The sequence below is a fragment of the Lynx canadensis genome, chromosome B2 (genome assembly GCF_007474595.2).
Source record: "Lynx canadensis isolate LIC74 chromosome B2, mLynCan4.pri.v2, whole genome shotgun sequence".
Lineage (NCBI taxonomy): Eukaryota > Metazoa > Chordata > Mammalia > Carnivora > Felidae > Lynx > Lynx canadensis.
In genome coordinates, this window is record NC_044307.1 from 137,579,669 (window position 1) to 137,598,028 (window position 18,360).

An 18,360-nucleotide genomic window follows, 5' to 3' on the forward strand; every position below is an offset into this window, starting at 1 on the left:
CCCAGGCGCCCCCGATTTTGTATTTTTAATAACATTTTTCTCCACCAAATTATGAAAATCATGCATGCCCAACACAGGGAACTTGGAAAATACAGAAAAACCACCAAGAAAAATAATCTCCTAAGGAATCATAATTCCGCCACACAAAAGTAATCATTGTCAACGGTTTGTTGAAAGTTCTTAATTAAAGAGACTCTTAGAAGATGTCTGTGTGCACAGTGTTCCTTCCTTTCTCCACACTGTCCTGCACAGTTCTGAAAAGCTGGATTGCTCCTAAGTCATTCCAGGAAAATGATCAGTTTTTTTTCAAATATCTCTGGAGGTGAGTCCTTTGGCAATCATTTCTAGTTTTTCGCAAACCTTGCAGCTAAGAAATTCTTTGTGTCGCTTCTGAGCAGTGGACTGGGTGTGAAGGATATTTGGGTTCTGGCTCCAGCTCTGACTGACAGGGTGATCTCAGGGAAGCCCAGCCTAGCTGCCCTGCCTAAAACCCCTCTCAGCTCTTTCTAGCATCTACTAGCCTGGTTCCCTAACCTCTTGGAGCCTGTTTCCCAATGATTAAAAGTAACTGAAGTGGAGCAGGTTTGGGAGTTTCTTACATTAAAAACTTTTATTTTTGTTTATTTTTAGTAGACTTTATTTTTTTTGAGCAGTTGTACGTTATAGAGCAGTTTAGAGCAAAACTGAGTGAGAGGTACAGAGATTTCTCCTCTTCCCACACTAACACTAACACCTACTATCAAAATCCTTCACCAGAACGTTTGATGTACCATTGATGAACCCGTATTACACACCATTATCACCCAAAGTCCACGGTTTACATTAGTCACACTTGGTATTGTACGTCCTGTGGGTTTTGGCACGTGGATAATGGCACATATCCACCATTATAGTAACAGACAGCGTGGTTTCACTGCTCTAAAAATCCTGTGTTCTGCCCATACGTCCTCCCCGTCCCTGCCTTGAAAACCACTGATCTTTTTTTGCTCTCTCCATACTTCTCCTTTTCTTAGAATGTCATGTAGTTGGAATCATACAGCATAGAGTCTTTCTAGATTGGCCTCTTTCACTTAGTAATATGTGTTTAAGATTCCTCCACATCTTTTGATAGCTTGATAGCTCATTTCTTTTTAGTGCTGAATAAGATTGTATTGTCTGGATGTACTATAGTTGATGTATCCATTCACCTACTGTAAGGCATTTTGATTGCTTCCAAGTTTGAGAAATTATAAATAACAGTGCTGTACATACCCCCCGGCAGGTTTTTGCGTGGACATAGATTTTCAACTCATTTGGGTAAATACCAAAGAGCATGATTACTGGATCTTATGGTAAGGGTGTATTTGGTTTTGTAAGCACCTGCCAAACTGTCTTCCAAAGAGGCTCTGCCATTTTTCATTCCTTCTAGAGTTCCCGTTTTCCTATATCCTTGCCAGCATTTGGTGTTGTCAGTGTTCCAGATTTTGGGCTCTCTAAGAGGTGTCTTGTTCTAATAGGCAGTTCCTTAATGACACATCATGTGGAGCATCTTTTCATTAAAAATTTTTTTTTAATGTTTATCTATTTTTGAGAGAGAGAGACAGAATGAGAGGGGCAGAGAGAGAGGGAGACATAGAATCTGAAGCAGGCTCCAGGCTCTGAGCTGTCAGCAGAGAGCCCAATGAGGAGCTCAAACCCACGAGCCATGAGATCATGACCTGAGCTGAAGTCGGATGCATAACCCACTGAGCTACCCAGGCGCCCCTAGCATCTTTTCATATGCTTATTTGTCATCTGTATATTTTTTTCTTTAATGAGGTGTCTATTCAGGTCCTTTGCCTACTTTTTTGAGTATAGTCGATACACAAAGGTTATGTTAGTTTCAGGTGTACAACTTAGTGATTTGACAAGTTTTTACATTATGCCATGTTCACCACAAATACAGCTACCATCTGTCCCATTACATCACTGTTACAGTATCACTGAATTCCTTATGCTCTGCTTTTTATCCTGTGACTTTCTCATTCCATAATGGGAAGCCTGTATCTCCCTCTCTCCTTCACCCATTTAGCCCAACCTCCTAAACCTCTTCCCTTTTGGCAACCATCAGTTTTGCTCCATATTTATAGGTCTGATTCTGCTTTTTGTTTGTGTACTCATTTTTTAAGATTTGATTTTGAATGGAATCATATGGAATTTGTCTCTCTTAGTTGGACTTGTTTCACTTAATACCCTCTAGGTCTATCCATTTTTGTCTCAAAAGGCATGATCTCCTTTTGATGGCTGTGCAATATTCCACATTTTCTTATTCATTTGTCTGTTGGTGGACACTTAAGTTGCTTCCATATCTTGGCTATTATAAATAATGCTTCAATAAACATAGGGGTGCGTATATCTTTTTGAGTTTGTGTTTTCCCTGGGTAAATACCCAATAGTGGAATAATTGGATCGTATGGTATTTCAATTTTTAATTTTTTGAGGAACCTCCATACTGTTTTCCACAGTAGCTGCACCAGTTGACATTTCCACGAGGGTTCCTTTTTGTCCACATTCTCATCAATACTTGTTGCTTCTTGTCTTCTTAATTTTTACCCATACTGACAATTGTGAAGAGATGTCTCATTAGGGTTTCGATTTGCATTCTCTAATGATTAGTGATGTTGAGCATCTTTTCATGAATCTGTTGGCCATCTGTATGTTTTCTTTGGCAAAAGATCTGTGCCAGTTTTCTGCCCATTTTTAGTCAGGTTGTTTGCTTGCATGTGTGTCTGTTGAGTTGTATAATCTCTTAATATATTTTGGATATTAACCCCTTATTGTATATGTCATTTGCAAAAATCTTCTCCCATTCAGTAGGTTATCTTTTTGTTTTCTTGATGGTTTCCTTTGCTGTGCAAAAGCTTTTTAGTCTGATACAGTCCCAATAATTTATTTTTGCTTTTATTTCCCTTGTCTTAACAGACAGATCTAAAAAAATGTTGCTATGTCTGATATTAGAGAAATTACTGCCTGTGCTCTCTCTCTTCAAGGATTTTTATGGTTTAGTTCTCACATTTAGGTCTCTAGTCCATTTTGAGTTTATTTTTGTGTACGGTGTTGGTGTTCCAGTGTCATTCTTCTGCATGTAGCCGTCCAGTTTTCCCAACACCGTTTACTAAAGAGACTGTCTTTTCCCCATTGTATATTCTTGCCTCCTTTGTCATAGATTAATTGACTATATAAATGTGGGTTTATTTCTGGGATCTCTATTCTGTTCCATTAATCTGTGTGTCTGTTTTTGTGCCAGTACCATTCTGTTTTGTTTACTACAGTTTTGTAGTATGTTTTGAAATCTGGGATTGTGATACCTCCAACTTTGTTCTTCTTTCTTACGATTGCTTTGGCTATTCCAGGTCTTCTGTGGTTCCATACAAATTTAAGTATAATTCTTCTAATTTTGTGGCCCATTTTTTAATTGGGTTGTTCATTTTCTTATGTTGACCTTTAAGAGTTCTTTGTATATTTTACATAAGAATCCTTCCTCATCAGATATGTCTTTTGTAAATATTCTCTCCCAGTCATGGCTTGCCTTCTCACTCTTTTTAGATTGTTGGTTTTTGAATGTTCTTCTGTTTCAAGACTTGTGTTCCAGAAGGAGACTCTGGTGAAGGAGGAGAAGCTGAGTGAGTGAGATCCAGCCCCGCACCTTTATTTCTTCTGCTTCCAAAGTTTTACTACACCCAGTTTATATATGAAGTTTTTATAAGAGGTTCACAGTTTTCAGGGGTTTTGATCCTCAAAATAGTTTGAAAACTACTGACTTAGATGAACGTAGGCCCTTTTTAAGTCTATAATTCTGGAATTCTATGTCTCCTTTTTGCAATGTAATATAACCTTTCTCAAGGAAAAATGAGGTAAACCTGTCATAGTCATGTGACACTTTTTCGATATAATTTTCATCTACTGTAGTGTTCACTTGAAATGGAGAAACTGATAACCCTTAGGAATATGTGCCATTTAGATGCCCACTTGTCTCTTCAAAACAGTAATTTTTGAAACTAATCATCTCTTCCGAAGTAATCAGAGGGAACTATCAGCCATTTCACTTTTATATCTAGGTAAAAGGGGAAAAGTATTATCTGAAATTTTGTGACTCTGGAGATAAACATACAAGTCAGAACCAAGAATGTGCAACCTTCATCTGTTAGCAACCAGTGCTGAACATCATAGGGTTTGGAACAGTTGTGCTGTTCAATTCAGGATGATGAGCTCACATGCATTTCAGCTTATTATATATTCTTAGATCACATGTCACTTTTTTTTCCTGGATTTGAAGCTAAGTCACTCAGATGAATGTTTAATGATGTTTTGTAAACATTTGCATTCGCACTAACACTGTTTATTGATTTGGCAGAAGATGGAGGGATGTCTTTTTCATTTTTTGATTCACATATTGCCTATTCCACAGGGAATTTGAAACGGCTTACTAAGTTTTATGTAATGCAAGGGGAGTAGACCAATAATTGACAAAATCTGTGAAAAAGGAAAATAAAGTGAATAAAGTAATAAATCCAGGAACCTAATTAGTGCACAGAAGTACATCTGTACAGCTCTTAGGAATGGGCCACAAATTTGGCTCTAAATCTCCCTCACTTGGCCAAAGCACAGAGGAGAACACATTCCATTATAAGGTTCACAGACGTTTAATAAAAATGAAAGCAAATAGACCAGTTGTATAACATAAGACACTCTCCTTCGGGCAAATCTCTACAAAGTCTATTTCTCACAATTGGGACTGGGTGAGGATTGTTCAACCAAGAATTCAGAGTGTTTTATACTCTGGTGAGAGACCAGATGCAGATGTTTTGGGTTGCCAGTTAGGGGCAGATCCATATGTTTTGAGATGGATCAGCTGGACGGTGGCCAGGTGTAATAGCTTCCAGTGAAAGTTGTTAACTGCACACAGTATCTGACAGGATGAGTTAAAACCCTCACCAGTTGTACCAAGGATGAAGGTCAAGGGCTGGATTAAGGCACTGATGGGCAATAGGGTTTATAATGTGGAGTAGAGAGTATTCAGGTACACCAGAACAGGAGCCCAGTCTCTAATCTGCCTGTCATTTTCCCTTCAAAGTGTTTTGTGCAGATATCCAGCTATATTATGCCTACTGCTACTGTGTAATAAATTACCCCCAAAACACAACAAGTTAAAAAAAAAAGTTTGGATTCTCTTGGCCATGAATTTGTATAGGGCACAGAATGAACATCTTGTCTCTTTTCCACAATGTCTAGCGCCTCAGATGGGGAGCCTCATAATGTTGGGATAATTTGGTAATTGTAGGCGTGGTCATCTTGATGTGCCTTTATTCACACGGTAGCAATTGATGCTGGCTGCTGGCTAGGGCATCAACTGGAGCTGTTGACTAAAATGCGTACCTGTGGTTTCTCCCGTAACTCCCACACAGCCTGGTGCAGTGTACCTCTTAGAAGGTGGCAAGGGCTCCAGAAGCAGCTGTCCCAGCTGACAAGGCAAAAGCTGCATGGCCTAATAGGATAGCCCCTTAGAAGCCACACAGCATCACTTCCAGCCCTCCCCCTTTTTTTAATTACAAGCAAGTCATGGGTCCACCCAGACTCAAAGGAGGGCATAGATTGGACACCTCTGTGGGAAGAGTGTCAGGATCATGTTGTTGAGCGGCATGTTGGATAGGAGATGTTGTAGTGGTCACATTGGAAAATACAGTCTGCTCCAATGTGTAAGAGCTGCTTCCTGCTCTGTGTTGTTGCTCCATTGCCCTTAAGATGCCAAGCAAGAAAAGGAAAGGTCCAGGGAAATGAATTTATGCCGACTATTTTGGCCTACCTTCCCTGGGGAGAAAATGAAATCCTCAAGGCCAGACCAGCTCCTTGGGACTAGGAATTCTGAGTGGAACCTCGTGAATAGATTCCTGTGTGATAGATGGGCTGCACATTTTCCATCAAATGGCCCTTCAGGGGCACCTGGGTAGCTCAGTCAGTTAAACAACTGACTTCAGTTACGGTTCGTGGGTTCGAGCCCTATGTCAGCCTCTGTGCTGACAGTTCAGAACCTGAGCCAGCTTCAAATTCTGCGTCTCCCTCTCTCTCTCTGCCCCTCCCCAGTCATTCTGTCTCTCTCTCAAAAATAAATAAATATTAACAAAAAAATTTTTTTAATGTCCCTCCAGAACATCTTGACCTCAGAAACCTCGTAATTGACTGTTTGAGGGATTGGAGAATCAGAACCCTGGCTGCTTCCTTCTATATTACTGATACAACTAACCTAAATAAGGCTTTTAAGCAAAACATAGATCCATAATGGATTTATCCTAAAAGGTATAAGGCTAGAATATTATTTATTACAAAAATTTTTAACTGGAATTTTTTTTAATTTGGGCATAGTTGACACACAATGTGACTTTTTTTTTTAATGTTTATTTATTTTCGAGAGAGAGAGAGACAGAGCACGAGTGGGGAACAGGCAGAGAGAGAGGAAGACACAGATTCTGAAGCAGGCTCCAGGCTCTGAGCTGTCAGCACAAGGCCTGATGTGGGGCTTGAACTCACGAAGTGCCAGATTATGACCTGAGCTGAACTCAAGAGTCAGATATACTACCGACTGAGCCATCCAGGTGCCCCGGCACAATGTGACATTAGCTTCAGGTGTACAGGGTAATGATCAACAGGTTTGGACATTGTGATGTGCTCATCACAAGTGTAGGTACCATCTGACCTCACATGTCACTATTGGAGTATCATTGACTACATTCCTCACGCTGTGCCTTTTATTCCTGTGACCTATTCATTCCATAACTGGAAGCACGTATCTCCTCCCGTTCACCCATCTTGCCCAGCACCCCTCACCCCGACAATTGCAATTTCATATATAAAAGCTACAGGCAACAGAGTGAAACCGAATCACTTTATTATAGCCTATACAAAATAAACTTAAAATAGATTGAAAACTTAAATGTAAGACCTGAAACCATAATACTCCTAGAAGAAAACATAGTAAGCTCCTTGACATTGGTCTTAGCATTATTTTTTTTGGATCTGTCTCCTTAGTAAGGGACAACAAAAGCGAATATAAACAAATGGAAGGGGGCACTTGGGTCACTCAGTGGGGTAAGCATCTGACTCAGTTTTGGCTCAGGTCATGAGATCATGGTGTGTGAGTTCAAACTCTGCATTGGGCTCCGCACTGATGGTGTGGAGCCTGCTTGGGATTCTCTCTCCCTCTCTCTCTGCCTCTCGCCTGCTTGCACTCTCTGTCTCTCTGTCAAAATAAATAAACTCAAAAAAAAAAATAAAACAAACAAATGGGACTACGTTAAATTAAAAGCCCTTGCACAGTGAAGGAAACCATCGAAAAAATGAAAAGACATCCCACTGAATGGGAGAACATATTTGCAGATAAAGTGTCCCCTTTATTAGGAGTTCATATCCACGATACACGAAATATATAGCAAAAGCCAAACAATCCAATTTCAGAAAATGGGAGGACCTGAATAGACTTTTTTCCAAAGAAGACACCAAGATGACCAACAGGTACATGAATAGGTGCTCAACATCATGAATCGTCTTGGAAATGCAAATTGAAACCACAGTGAGTTACCACCTCACACCTGTCAGAATGCCTATTATCAGAAAGACAAGAAATAAGTGCTGGAGAGGATGTGGAGAAAAGAGAAATCTTGTGCACTGTTGGTGGAGATGTAAATTGGTGTGGCCACTGCGGAAAATAGTATGAAGTTTCCTGCAAAAATTAAAAATAAAACTACCGTATGTTCCAGCAATCCTCCAAAAGCAATTCTTTTTGGAGGATTGCTGGAATTCAAAGAATTCAAAGGAAATGAAAATGTTAATTCAAAAAGATACACACACTCCTACATTCGTCGCAGCATTGTTTACAACAGCCAAGATATTGAAGCGACCCAAGTGTCCATCTATAGATGAATGGATAAAGAGGATGTGGTATAGACATACAATAGAATGTTACTCTGCTATAAAGAGTAATGAGATCTTACCATTTGCAACAACATGCATGGATAGACCTAGACAGTATTATGGTAAGTGGAAGGAGAGAAAAAAAAATACCAAAGGGTTTCACTTATATGTGTAATCTAAAAAGCAAAACAAATGAAGAAACAAAGTAGAACAGAAACAGAGCCCTAGATACAGAAAACAAACTGGTGATTGCCAGAGGGGAAGAGGTGGGGAGATGGACGAAATAGGTGAAGGAAATTAAAAGGTACAATCTTCCAGTTATAAGATAAATAAGATATAGGTATGTAACATCCAGACAGGGCATATAGTCAATAATATTGTAAGAACTTTGTGCGGCGACAGATGGCGATGAGACTTGCTGCAGTGATCATTTTGTAATAAATGTAAGTATCAAATTACTATGTTGTACATCTGAAACTAATATAATATTGTATGTCAATTATACTTCAATAAAAAACTGAGACACATGGCTGCCACTTAAATTATTTTCTTAAAAAGTGTACATTTAAGATTTCTTCTCAGGTCAGTTGAATCAGTTCGTCAGTTTCACCATCTGAAATCATTAAAGGATTTGTCCTTTGAGTCAGCTTGAATGTATTGACCTACCACGTTTTTACCTTCTAGAACTTCTAGTACATTTCACTAAAAATTATACTAAATTGATAAATATCGCTGACTCTCTAGCATATGATCTCTGTTCAGATTTTGTTTGTTCATGATTCAATCTTGGGAGGTTGTATGCTTCTAAGAATTTATTTTTTTCTAGATTGTCCAATTTTTTGGCACATAATTATTCATAGCAGTCTCTTATGATCCTTTGTATTTCTGCGGTATCAGTTATAACTTGTCTTTCATTTCTGAATGTATTTATTTGTGCTCTCTCTCTCTCTCTTTTTTCTTGGTGAATTTAGATAGTTTGTCAATTTTGTTTATCTTTTTAAAGAACCAGCTCTTAGTTTCATTGCCCTTTTTTATTATTTGTTTCAGTTTTTATTTATTTCTGCTCTAATCTTATTTCTTTTTTTTTAAATGGTTATTTATTTCTGAAAGGGAGGAGACAGAGACAGAGCATGAGCGGGGGAGGGACAGAGAGAGGGAGGCACAGAATCCAAAGCAGGCTCCAGGCTCTCAGCTGTCAGCACAGAGCCTGATGCAGGGCTCGAACCCACGAACTGTAAGATCATGACCTGAGCCAAAGTCAGCTGTTTAACCCACTGAGCCACCCAGGTGTTCTCATCTTAATTATTTATTTCCTTTTTACTAACATTAGGCTTCATTGGTTCTTTTTTTCTAGTTCGTTTAGGTGTGAAGTTAGATTGCTTAGTTGAGATTTTTTCTAGTTTCTTGAGGTAGGCCTGTATTGCTATGAACTTGTCTCTTAGAACTGCTTTTGTTGCATCCCATAGATTTTGAACCATTGTATTTCCATTTTCATTTGTCTCAAGATATTTTATTTCTTCACTGATGCATTGGTTCTTTAGTAGCATGTTATTTAATCTCCATGTATTTGTGATTTTTCCAGTTTTCTTCTTGTACTTCGTTTCTAGCTTTATACCATTGTGGTCAGAAGACATGCTTTGTCTTCTTTAAGTTTACTGAGACTTGTTTTGTGGCCTATAAAGTGATCTGTCATGGAGAATGTTCCATGTGCACTTGAGAAGAATGTGTATTCTGCTGCTTTTGGATGGAATGCTCTGTTGTATATCCATTATGACCATCTGGTCTAATGTATCATTTAAGGCTGGTGTTTCCTTATTGATTTTCTGTCTGGATGATATATCCATTGATGTAAGTGAGGTGTTAAAGTCCCCTGCTATTGTTGTATTGCTTCCTTATGTCTGTTAACATTTGCTTTATATATTTAGGACCTCCTATTTTGGGTGCATAGATATTTACAAGTATTATATTCTCTTGTTGGATCAATACTTTTATTATTATGTAATGTCCTGTCTTTTCTTAAAGTTTTTATTCTAAAATCTATATTTTCTGATATAAGTACAGCTACACCCACCTTCTTTTCCTGTCTGTTGGCGTGGAATATCTTTTTTCATCCCTTCTCTTTCCATCTGTGTTATGTCCTTAGATATGAAATAAGTCTCTTATATGAACATATATCCTATCTTAAAAGCTCACAAATTCCAGATATTCAGTGTATAGAATGTTATGTCCTTAGATATGAAATAAGTCTCTTATATGAACATATATCCTATCTTAAAAGCTCACAAATTCCAGATATTCAGTGTATAGAACTTAAAAAGACCTTGGAGATCATATCCCTTGGATAAGCAGTGGAAAAGAGATAATGGATTGGAAAAATAAACAGTAATACATACAAGAGGTGATCAAAAAGTCTGTGGGACAATGTTAGTCCAAGACAGAAAGACAAGAACTCCAAAATAATTTTAATATGTACTTTTCACAAAGCGTATTTCTTATTATGCCAAAAAATTATTTAAAAACACATAGGAGCAATAACACAGTATTTCATTAATGTTTACTGTTTTGTAATAGTTGATTCTAATTTTGTTTAGAAGAATCTTAAGTCTTGTTCTATATATTGCAACCAGTTGTGTGGCTTTTGTGGCACCTGTATACCTGCACTAAAAACGTGTATAGTTGGACAGCTTATGTAATACATTCAATTGGCTGCATAAAGTGAATAAATTACTTAATAATTTTGAGAAAAGGTATTCCATTTAAGCTTCCCTTTCTATAGCCAAACTGAATACTGGACCTTTTTTTATACAGCCTTTGTAGAAGCTTTTCAGAACTTTTCACTGCAAAATTTTTATTTGTAGGGGTTTCTGGGTGGCTCAGTTGGTTAAGTGTCCAACTCTTGATTTTAGCTTAGGTCATGATCTCATGAACCATGAGATTGATCCCCTTGTTGGGCTCTGTGCTGACAGTATGGAACCTGCTTGGGATTCTCTCTCTCTCTCTCTCTCTCTCTCTCCCCCCCCCCCCACTCAAGCTCTCCCTCTTTCTCTCAAAATAAATAAATAAGTATTAAAAAATTGTTTGTAGTAGGATTGATTCGTTAATACATTTAAGAAAAAAAAACCCTTCATTATTTGGGACTGTCTGACACTTTGTAGGACATCCGACAGGTCTCTCCCACTAAGTGGCTGTAGCAACCACAAACTGTCCCAACAACACTCCACAGGGGGCAGTACTATCCCCTAGGAGACCAGCAGTCGCGGCGGGAGCACAAAACAAATGGAGTGTTCATCAAACTGTCAGTCTCGAAGGCCCTCTGAGCAGACATGCTCATTACTTGTTTTACAGTTAAAACCCCTAAAGGCTGACCTGCGGATTAATCACTGGGTGAACAGGATAAAAAGAGAAGTCCCTGCAAGGAGAGTGGCAGCTTGCTGGCCCGGACTACTTATAGTCATGGACTTGAGGGGTTTTCTTTGCTAATTTTTCCCTTTGAGTTGTGTTGTTGTTGTTGTTGTTTTTTTTTTTTTTTAATTTGGTCAAACTACCATAGGCTGAAGGATTCTCCCAGGGTCCAGTGTCACATTCTTCCTTTTGGAAAAGAAAACATGTCCTTGCTTGAAGAATTTGGCCTTAAGCATCTGGTAAACCATGGCCTCAGCATTCTTCATTTGTTTAGAACAATTAGATGTTCCCACCAGTGGAGGGCAATGGTTGGTTGTGCTATGCTCCCTTCTGGGCACGACCACGTACATATAAGCCCTGCAGGGTCCATGACTGCATTCCTCCAGCTTCCAGAAGTCTCTATTATCTGGAAAAGTGATGGGGGTAGGGAGAGGCTCCTGTGGGGTGAAGAGAAAAAAGGAAGAAAGCAGAGGGAGAGCATCCAAGCAGAATTAGAGGAGAGAGTGAAATTCAGAGTCGGTGAGAGCAAGAGAGTGTGAGAAAGATTGAATTGAGATCTCTTATATATGGGGGTGTCCTCGTGGTCTCGCTCCCCATTCTTTTCTACCACCAGATTTCTCCACAGACTCTTCCTACATCTCCTGGTGTTGGCCAAGATTCAGAATATGGAGAAGCTCAGATTTGCTAATAATACTTCAAGACTGGATAATGACACACAGATTGGTTTTTTCCATCTTTGGGATTTGGAGCAGCTCTGGGAGTTGCAAAACCTGCCTTGGTGCTCTTGCACCAAGGCTCTCACTGTCTGATCACTGGCTCTGTGCTGTTGGGCACAGTGGTGCAGCCATCCAGGGTGGCGGGGACCACCTGGGATATGGAAATTACCAGCAGCCCGGTTTTGCATTCGCCGGAGCACCTGAAGCATTCTGGGAATTTGAATTTCTGTTGTTTCTCTCAAACACCCCCTTAGGGGCAGCAGGCAACAAACATGGACCACATTTTGCCAAAAAAGCCCAAAAGGATGATGGCTGCTGTTGTCAATTATTGGCATTTCAACAGGACTGTATTTTTATTTCTGAGTATATTTACACAGCTAGGAAGCATCTGCTGACAAGGATGAAATGATAAGCTGTATCCGTGCCAAAACAGGACTAGAAAAACAGGCTTGTTCTGCGAATGGACTGCATCTCGAGTCAGTGTTAAGAAAATCCTTTCTCCACAGGCAATATCTGCACGCAAAACATTAACACTTGGGGCGCCTGGGTGGCTCCATCAGTTAAGCGACTGACTTCGGCTCGGGTCATGATCTCACCATTCATGAGTTCGAGCCACACATCGGGCTCTGTGCTGACAGCTCAGAACCTGGAGGCTGCTTCGGATTCCGTGTCTCCCTCTCTCTCTCTGCCCCTCCCCGCTTGTGCTCTGTCTCTCTCTCTCTCTCTCAAAAAATAATAAATAAATCATTTAAAAAGCCATTAACACTTAAAATAGGACTTGGAATCCCTATCAAGTAACATAGTGCATGCACACAGTAGGTCCCTAATGAAAGTCTGCTAAAGGAAAGAATCGATGTGTGCAGGCACCTGAAGGAAGATGGGCGATCAGTAGCCCCGGAGAAAACTTCCCACCCTGCAGCCTGAGGCCACGGTTCTTTCACTGGGAAGAGCGTGATGTGAGGCTGGCTCTCAAGGTGTCTGAGATTCAAGCAGAAGAGGTCTGAAATTCTACCCCTGGGTGCACAAGGAAGAAGAACCGTGTGGCTGGATGTCACCTTGAAGCAGGTTGCTCCTCGATTCTGTGGTTCTCTTGAACCAGAACAGGATTGTTGGTGTATGAGGCCAGCATCCCGGGTGGTGACAAAAAAGGAAATTGGTAGAAAACGCATCATCCAAGTTGGATTAACTCAGCTCTGTGGCCTGGGCAGGTTCCCAGGACATACAGCCAGATGCAGGGCCTCTGGGAGACGGGAGGCTGGAACGTGTGTGGTAACAGAGAGGGAAGTGCGAGGCAGGGCGGGGGGCTGCTCGGAGGTGCCCCTCACCCTAACCCACTGGTGCACAACCCTCCTGCCATCCATCACTTCCAGGCCAACCCCGAGGCCACTGGACAGTTGCCCAATTTCTAACGGACACGTTCTTTCTCTGTCAACAGTTCACATGGAACGTTAAGTGAAGGAATCCGGCAATTTCTTCCTTATTTCACTGCCTGTCTATTGCTTACTCATTCTGTGGTCTATTTGCTTTGGATCCAAGTGCCTCTGGGTACGAAAAGCTACATTATTGTATTCAACTGCATGTAAGCCAAGATCCCGACCATCCTGGTTTTGTTGTTGTTGTTGTATTTGTTCTAAAGCTTAGCCATTTTCCATTCTGGGCAATCACCACTGTTTACTATGAGTTCCACTGCATAGGTATTTTCCCCATTGCCGACCTCCGGGTTGCGGTGTGGGCAGTAACTGTCATCACATCACAGCCTGCTAAAGGAAAGAATTGTAGCAGTACAAAGTCAGACATTAATAAACGTAGGGGACTTAGCTTGAAGGTACCAGTGAGGATGGGGAGAGGATGGGGAGGAGAAGAAATCTATGAGGGGGCCAGTGGGCTGAGAAGAAATAAGACTGAAAAAGATGTTGCTAAATACATAATGCATCACCTGGAGAAAAATACAGCATCATCTGCTCTCTGTAGGACGGTATGATTCGGCAGAATGGAGTTTATTTCCCGAGTGTTTACTTGGTAGAAAATCCATCTTTGTGGTCCTATGACAGGATTGACCCATCCTGCCCTCCTCTTGCTCTGAATACTTGCCGCCTCTTTATCACTCACCTTCCTCTGGTCCTTGGGCTGAGTTCCCAACTCAGTCAGATGATCAGGATTGTTTTTGTTACAAGTGACAGAAACCAGCTCACACTGTCTTAAACAAAAAAGGGAATTTATAGGGCGCCTGGGTGGCTCAGTTGGTTGAGCGTCTGACTTTGGCTCAGGTCATGATCTCACGGTTCGTGGGTACGAGCCCCATGTCGGGCTCTGTGCTGACACCTCAGAGGCCGGAGCCTGCTTCCGATTCTGTGTCTCCCTCTCTCCGCCCCTCCCCTGCTCGTGCTCTGTCTCTCGAAAATAAATAAATGTGAAAAAAAGTTTTTAAAAGGGAATTTATGGGTTCATGTGTTAGAAAGGATACTATAGAAGTTATAAGGTCAAAAGAAAACAGTGTAAGAATAGGACCTTGTGCCTGAACCGGGATTTCCCCCCTACCCCTCATATAACTATTACTTCTGCATTCTGTTGCTCAGCTCCGTTCTGCACATGGGAGCTCCATGAGCAGGGATGGTGCCACACCTGAGAGTCACTATTCTCACCCTCCAAGCTCAGCAATCTAGAGGAAAGAGTTTCTGTTTCACAACGTCCATATACAACTCCAGAAAAAGCTCTGACTGTCTAGCTCAGGGCTAATACTGTCCCAAAGAATAGAGTGGCCTGATTGTCTCATTTCTTTTTTTTTTTTTTTAATGTTTATTTATTTTTGAGAGAGAGAGAGAGAATGAGCCCGAGAGGGTCAGAGAGAGAGGGAGACTGAGGATCTGAAGCAGGCTCTGTGCTGACAGCAGGCAGCACCAATGTGGGGCTCAAACTCACAAAGTGTGACATCATGACCTGAGCTGGAGTCAGATGCCCAACTGACTGAGCCACCCAGGCATCCCCTGATTGTCTCATTTCAGTCCTGAATCTACCTGTGGCCCAGGGAGTAGGATCTGTTTCCAGAAGAAAGGCAAGAGGGAAAAAAACAAAACAAAACAAAACAAAACACGCCTCCCAGTGAAAAACAACAGTTCCCGTGGTCCTCTGCGCCCACCCACCATAAACCTTTCAGTTGAGGAGGAAAAGTAGGAAGGGCCTAAGCCTCATCTGAAACCTCATCTGAAACATAACAGCAAGGTAGATCCTACCTGGGAAAATTACCTGTCAGTCACTTCACAGGTCATTCTTGCTGTCTGTGCATCTCACAAGAATGTCACATGATAATGATCACATGTGGAGTCAGTGCATTGGGCTTCCTTCCCGGCTCTGCTTTGTCCTAAGTTTTCTTAGCAGGTTCATGCATCTCTCTGCCCTTTGTTTTCTTCATGGGAGAGGAATAATAACGCCTCTCTCAGGGGTTTGTCGTCAGCGTTAGTGGGATAGTTTATGTTGATGTCAGACGGGACAGAGAAGGAGTGGCTGGTATAACCATCACAACCCCGAGGCTAACAGTGCCATTCCTGGGGATCGTGATGACAAGTCCCAGAAATTGGCGCACACGTGGGAGGCCTGATAGGTTTCTCGGTGTTCTCAGACATGTATACTGAGTAGGAATTTCGTGCCGTTGCTCAGATGGAGCGGGTCCCAGACTCCTGCCCTGCTGTGCCGGGGGCGGTGGGGGGGGGGGCACTGGCGCTGGCTGGGTTTTATATCCCGCACGTGCTGCCAGTCTCCTAGACCTCGTCGTCTTGGAGTTTCTCTGTCTCACTCTCTCTCTGCGCATTCAGGAGTGTACACATTTCTGTCCAGCACCCTGAAGTCTCTGGAAGAGAAGGACCATATCCATCGTGTCTTGGACAAGATCACAGACACCTTGATCCACCTGATGGCCAAAGCGGGCCTGTCTCTGCAGCAGCAGCACCGGCGTCTGGCCCAGCTCCTCCTCATCCTGTCCCACATCAGGCACATGAGGTGAGGCATCCTTGGGTCCCCCCCCCCGGGAGCCCCGTAATGAACACAAGCCCTCAAACGTGCTACCGCTGGGCCGGGAAGGGCTGACGCCTGAATACAGATAGCGCCCTCGGAACAGTTCCCAGGACATAATAAGCAGAAACGCTATGGGACGACGGAGGAGGGAAGAAGGAAATCTGTCTAGGGCGTGGGGCAGGTGTCAGAGAGGCTTCATAGAGGAAATGATATTTGCACCCAGTTTGAAGCCTGCACAAGGTCTGATGGGGGGAGGAGTGTGTGGTGTGCGGGCAGAGGGAGGATGGCAATGTTTGATCATTCGTTTTATCTCACCACTCAAGGCGGGTGCGTGAACACAGCTGTCCTCTGAAGGCACCCGGCACGTCCATTACGGTTCCTGCATCACGCTCCCCCTATTTACAGTTGGAAACCCGGGGGCACCCAGGTGGCTCAATCGGTTAAGCGTCCGACTCTGGCTCAGGTCATGATCTCACGGTTCATGAGTTCGAGCCCCACATCAGACTCTCTGCTGTCAGCACAGAGCCTGCTTTGGATCCTCTGAACCCGTCTCTCTCTCGGCCGCTCCCCAGCTCATGCTCTCTCACTCTCAAAAAGAAACATTAAAGAAATGTTTTTTTAAAAAGAGAAGAAAAAAGAAATCCTGAGAGAATCTCGGTCCCTACAGCGCACAGAGAATCGCCATTGATTCTTCCATTCCTCTCAGATCCCTTCTTGTCACCCCTCACGGCTGTTACCCTCATCCAAGCCACCATCATTTCCTTTTGGATTTCTGCAGAGGCCACCAAACATACCTCCCTGCCTTCAGTCTTGACCCTTCCTAACCCATTCTCCACCCAGAGCCACAGTGGCCATCCTAATACCACATCTGATCACCTCATTCCTTTATTTAAAACCCTCAGCTTCCCATCGCTTTAGATACAAGTGTAAGTTCCTTTATTTTGCTTGTACAACTTCTGTGCTCCAGCGGTTACTTAACTTCCTACTTAACTTCCTGGTAGTCCGAGCTCTGGCCAGGCACCTTTGTTCTCTGAGTCACGGGTGGGCAACTCCAGGTTACACATCGGCTGGCAGCTCTGTCCATCCCCGCTGGGTTCCCTCCCGCCTGTGGGACAGCTGGGCACAGCCGGGGGACTCTGCTTCAAGCTGCAGGCTGGCCAGGTGACTGCTCCGTGTGTCCTTTATCCTCCTGTCCCCACAGGTTAGCTGGGACATATCGTTCTCACGGCAATGGCAGAGGTACAGGAAAGCAAGCCTATAAGGGCAAGTGCATTTTGATCTTTTAGTTAAGTGATATCTACAACATTCTGTTGGCCAACACATCACTTGATGAGGCTTCAAGTCAAGATCAGGAGCATGGGCACAGGGAGGGAGTATTTCAGAACAGTAAGCTAATCCATCATGGCTGAGATATTCTTTTCAGGAGGCATCTCCTGACCCTTAACCCAGCTGGGATTTATACCCTATTCTTCCTGATCGTTATTTTGCGTCTTGTTTTCTCTCTGCCCCAGTTAGACTGTACACCCTTTGAGGCAGTTGTCACAATCCATCATGCATAATCTGTGTACCTAATACGTCCTAGCATAGGGCTTGGCACATAGTAACTACTCGATAAATATTTTGTGTAGGGGTTAAGGAAGGGTATTAGCAGAGGAAGTAAGAGCCTCTCTGTGCCAAAAGGACAAAGTGGCTTCATTTCTATTTCAAATGGTCACGTCATGTGGCTGGCTAGACGCTTAATGGATACTATTCCCATGAACAGAACTCTGGCTGCAGGGAAGAAATAAGCAGTTGGTATATTCTTTACTCCAGAAAGGCCCTAGAAATGAGAGATCAGAGAGCCATGCATGATGACGTCTATATGACCTTGGGCTTACACTCAGACCCTCGGAACGAAAATGTAATTTCTTCTCTTAGTGGCTATGAGGGAAGGGCATGGTGTCTGAGGGGTTGGCTTAATTTGTAAGGTGCTTTCAAACCTCAAGATTAAGCATCAAGCGGCAAGATTGCATTCAGCCCACACATTTCTAATCCTTTCCCATTTATTTTTATGAATATTACAAAGAGGGAAGCAGGAGTGCGTCAGAGTAACAACCCTCTACCACATTACCTGGCTGAGAGAGGAACCTTCCCCTAGAAGAAGTGTGTTAACATTTACTCTGGGCTCGGAATTTCAAAGATGTCATGGAAACCATGTATTACAGATGAAGGTTTTTATTCTCCGGTAGGAATTGCTGAGTCTTCAAATCTGTCAACTGCTTTTCAGCATTAGCAAGCCTGATTAGTGAATACCCAAATATGTCTGCACTAA

General features: G+C 42.3%; 1 protein-coding gene across 3 annotated transcripts in view; it reads left to right on the forward strand.

The window, feature by feature from the left end:
* The window catches only part of ESR1 (estrogen receptor 1), a 281,456-nt gene that overhangs the window by 256,801 nt on the left and 6,295 nt on the right, over positions 1–18,360 (forward strand). For all 3 annotated transcript variants that reach the window (XM_032593265.1, XM_030316608.1, XM_030316609.1), the window contains exon 8: positions 15,851–16,034. In XM_032593265.1, coding sequence (XP_032449156.1) covers positions 15,851–16,034 — 184 coding nt within the window. The remainder of the gene's footprint in view (positions 1–15,850; positions 16,035–18,360) is intronic.